The following is a 4157-nucleotide window of genomic DNA, read 5'->3' on the forward strand; positions in this document are numbered from 1 at the left end:
AGGAGATGGAGGGAGTGGGTGGTGGTTGAGTAGGGGTGGTGTACTTTGGGGGTAGGTTGGGGCAGGAGGGGATGTCGTAGGTTTGCTGGTATCTGTTGTGTTGGTTTCTGTTTCCATGAAAAGCTGTTTGTGCAAATGGCTGTGTGCCCGCGTGGGAGGGGGAGGGAGCACAGGGGCCACCGGGAAAGGGCACCCAAGGGGTACAGAAGCCCTGCTGAGCCCCAAATCACAGCCAGCGAGCCCCAAAGGGCACCAAGACACAGCCAGGGCCGACTCAGTGCCCACAGGGCAGGCAATGGCAGGGGGGACAGCACGGACACAGGCTTCCCCGGGCAAAGCAGCCCTTTGGTGGGGGAGCCACGACAGACAGCTCCTTGCAGGACTCACGGACACAGCCCCACGCAGAAAGCAGCACGGGGCCCCTGGGACAGGGACACAGCTCGGGGGCTGGGGAGGGCACAGACACGCCCCAACAAGGCCTGCAAGGCCTCCGTCTTGAGCATGACCAGCGTCCCCTCCAGCAGGGACAGGGCTCATTGCAAAGGCCCTCAAAGCCAATCAAGACAATCACACCCTTCCTCAGGCCCACCTCACTCAGCCCCAGAGACCAGCTTTGCCTCCCTCACCCACCAAAATAACCCAAATCACCCCCAGAATGGCGAGGGAGGGAGCTGCAGGCCAGCCAGGGAACCCCCTCCCCTTCTCTGCCTCCACTGTGGGCAGCCGCAACACTAAATAGGATGGGGGGTGGGGGTGAGAGGGGTTGGAAATAATTAAAAAGAAAAAACTCACTGCAGCAGCCAGAAAGTGCCTGGAAGTTTCACCCCTCTTTATTGCCTATTTCCCATCCGAGAGCCACAACGTGGGCCAGGGCAGCCAACGACGACTTCGGGGAGCCACCTCAGCTTTGCGGGTGGGGCTTGCAGAAGGTGCGGGGTGAGGTCCCGTCAGAGCATCCCCCAGCACCGGCGGTTGTAGGGGATAAGCCCCTTCCTTTGAGCAGTCTCAGCGACGCCGCTGGGGTGCTGGGAGCCCCTCTGGAGCCTGCACAGGCGCGCTCTCGGTGCCACCAGCATGGTATGGCGCAGTTCCTGGGGTCGCTGCTGCTCAGCATCTCGTCTCACATGCTGACCTGCTCCGAGCATCGTCATCAACCGATAACTACCGTCCCCTGCACCAGCTGCACCACCACTGCCCGCAGCTCTCAGGGCCCACACAGAGTTATTGTGCTCGAGTGAAGTGGAAAAGAAAAAAAGAAAAATCCCCAAACGCAAAGGTCAAAGAGCCTCAGTGCTGGAGGGTAAGCTTTCCTCTCCCCATGCTGCTGCTGAAGCCCTTGGTGCCATCAGGGCCATTGGGCAGGCGAAGCACCCCACCCCGCAGGCCAAGGGGCTCAGGCACCCGATTTCCTGCCAGGGAATTTCTGGGAGGAGGTGTGGCATGCAGAGCAGGCCTGCTGCCCCTGGGTGCCCACGTATCCACCCTGCTCCCCCAGCCGCAGCCGTGGGGCCACTCCGTGCTGGAGCGGAAGCCGTGGCAGCCACCGGTGCCCAAGCCCATCCCGAGTGGGGGGAAGACTTTCCTGGTGAGGAGCGATCTTGTAAAGGTGTTGCTAAAGTCCCTGGGCTGGAAGGTGCTGCATGGGCAGGTGGGTGCCGAGGGTTCCGTGTTCAGGAGCAGGGACGGTGACACTGGAGCATTGCCTGACTCCGGAGAGCGGTAGAGCAGGGAGCCCCCAATGCCATCGGGGAAGGTCGTGGCCGCCGCCTGCGCCTTCCAATCCCACTGGTGGCCCAGCTTCTTCGCCACCTCCCTCCTGTTCTGAGGTTCCTTCTTGGAGACCTTCCAGCAGAGCCAGACCACCCTGATGCTCTCACCACACTGGTGGCTTCGGCAGCCGAGGTGCTCAAAGGCCCTGCGGGCGCTCCCCAGCCTATCGTACTCCACCAGGGCACAGCGCTTTCTCAGCAGCTCGGGGAAGAGCGACGTGTATTTCCGCACATCCGAGGGCAGCTTGCGGCCCGGCTGCAGGATGCGGATGGATACAATGGCACCAAAGGGGCTGAACATACTCACGATGGTCTCCATGAAGTTATTCTGGATCGGCAGCAGCTCCCAGGCCAGCAGCAGTTTGCTGGGGGAGAAGCTCCGCAGGGACTCGGAAAGGGGGACCCGCCGCCTCACTTTGGTGCCCTCCTTGTTCACTTCCAGCAGCTCCGAGAACTGCAGGGCGTAGAGTGTGAGCCGCCAGTCACGCGTCAGGTATTTCATCTGTGGGAGAAAGGGAGCCACTGCGTCCCCATGAGTGTCCCCAGGCAGGGACCACCCTCAATCCATCAACCAGGCAGGCTGAAGTCACGGCAAGGCACCATTCCCCTTTCACATGAGCAGATGCGGGTCTGCAGCAGGTGGTCTCCAGTGCCCCCTGGATTGCAGCAACAAGCTGCTGCTTCCCAGTACCTCCTCACACCAGCAGCACTTCACTGCGCTTTTTCGGTTAAGGGATGGTCTCTCCCAAAGCAGCGCGGGGGGACAACGGGCAGAAGAGGCAAATCCAGCACTGAGGACTGTTCACTGCTTCCCCAGCCACCCTCCCTGGTTGCAGAACTGCTGCAGCACATCGAGGGCAGGGAGCAGAGCCCAGCTCTGCACCACCCGCACTTCCCTGGGACACAGACAGCCTGAGGGGAGCCTGGACCTCCCCACACACCCCACCAGAGACAGACAGAGCACACCCAGACACCCTCCACCCAAAGGCCCTTTCCCACCCCGGCTGGCAGGTGCCATGGGCTGCCTACCTCCTTGAAGGACGTCAGCAGTTTGATGCTGACGAAGCCCATCTTGTTGTTTTGGACATGTTTCAGAAGGAAAGCATCCTTGGACAGGTTCTCATCAGAAAAGTAGAACTCCACCTGGGACACAATTCTCCGGACCAGCTGCGGGTCGGGGGCGGAGGAGCTGCAGTCCAACAGATCAGCCCCACAGACATCGCTTTCATCAGAGAAGCTCCTGGCAGAGCAGCAGAGACAGGGGTGTGAGCTGGTGGCCTTTGGGACGCACAGCACTGCCTGGTCTCAGCTACAACAGTGCAGATGGCAGAGACACCGCAGAGACCCAGGGCCATCAGCTACAGGGGAGCAACGCCAGCCTGCACCCCGTGTGCCTCCCAATGCTGGGAGCACCAGTGCCAGACCGTGAACCCCAATCCATCCCCGACAATGGACACATTCCCCTGGGGACAAACACGAGGCAAGAGCAGGGCTCAGCCCCCGCACGCATCCCAGCGGACACATACCCATTGAAGCTATTTAAGAAGTCCTCCTCTCTGATCAGGGTGAGCGAGCGGCTCTGCGGTGGAAGGAGATGCCGCGCCGGGAAGGAACTCCTTTGTTCCAGCTGAGGGGTGCTGCAGCTGGGCTGGGAAGCGAGCCCTGAGGCCACCCCGGAACTACCTGATGACATTGTCCTTCACCTGGGACATTACAAAGGAGAAGCACAGTGGTAGGAGGCTTCCCAACTGCAGCCAGCCCCAGGGCAGAGCCCTGCTCTGGGCTGCAGCCCCCAGCCCAGGGATGGGGGAGCAGAGGCAGCTCATTGCTGTGCCCTTACCTGCTTAGCAGTGCTGAGAAAGGCAGAAAGAGCTGGCTTTACCTCCTAGAGACCTGCAAGCAGCAGGCCCCAAACCTCCCCTCCTCCAAACTAAGGCTCCTAAAAGACAAAGTGAACTGAAGAAAGGTAAAGCCCTTAGAGCACCCAAGCTGCTGGCTTATAAAGGCAGCCACTCAGAATGAGCTGCAGCAGGCAGTTATGGGCCTGCCCCCTCTGAGACCCAGCAGGCTCCAGGTGAAACCTGTCTGCTGGTTAAACAGCCCCAGCTCAGCCCCGGGAGCAGCCATGATTGCTAAGCCAGGCCAGGTAGGCAGGGGAGGGGCAGAGCCACTGGCACTGGTGCCGGTACCCAGTGGTGCCCGGTGGTGCCCAGCAGGGTGGTGAACTGCTGCCATGAGGCATCTTGATCTGTGCCTCAGTTTCTGTGTCTTGTGCAGAGGCAGTAAGAGTGACCTGGAGGTGGAAGGAGGGTTGAGTCCAGGGCACTCTTTGGGCTCCTGGTGCTGCCAGAGTGACAGGCAAAGGTCTTTCTTCCTGCAGCGCTATTC

General features: G+C 60.8%; 1 protein-coding gene across 1 annotated transcript; it reads right to left on the bottom strand.

The window, feature by feature from the left end:
* Positions 1–1287: 1287 nt before the first annotated feature.
* LOC142049703 (la-related protein 6-like) lies at positions 1288–3462 on the bottom strand. Its single transcript, XM_075077632.1, has 3 exons — positions 3296–3462; positions 2799–3009; positions 1288–2271 (listed from the first exon to the last, which is right to left on the bottom strand). Exons 1-3 carry the CDS (start codon positions 3460–3462, stop codon positions 1288–1290), a joined length of 1362 nt encoding a protein of 453 aa, XP_074933733.1.
* Between the last annotated feature and the right edge of the window lie 695 nt (positions 3463–4157).

The sequence above is a fragment of the Phalacrocorax aristotelis genome, chromosome W (genome assembly GCF_949628215.1).
Source record: "Phalacrocorax aristotelis chromosome W, bGulAri2.1, whole genome shotgun sequence".
In the NCBI taxonomy this organism is placed as follows: Eukaryota; Metazoa; Chordata; class Aves; order Suliformes; family Phalacrocoracidae; genus Phalacrocorax; species Phalacrocorax aristotelis.

Coding starts and splice junctions, on each gene's coding strand:
- LOC142049703 (XM_075077632.1), bottom strand. CDS start 3,462: ATGTCATCAGGTAGTTCCGGGGTGGCCTCAGGGCTCGCTTCCCAGCCC. Junction 3,010..3,295: donor TTCTTAAATAGCTTCAATGG/GTATGTGTCCGC, acceptor CTGCTCTGCCAG/GAGCTTCTCTGATGAAAGCG. Junction 2,272..2,798: donor TGCTGACGTCCTTCAAGGAG/GTAGGCAGCCCA, acceptor TTTCTCCCACAG/ATGAAATACCTGACGCGTGA.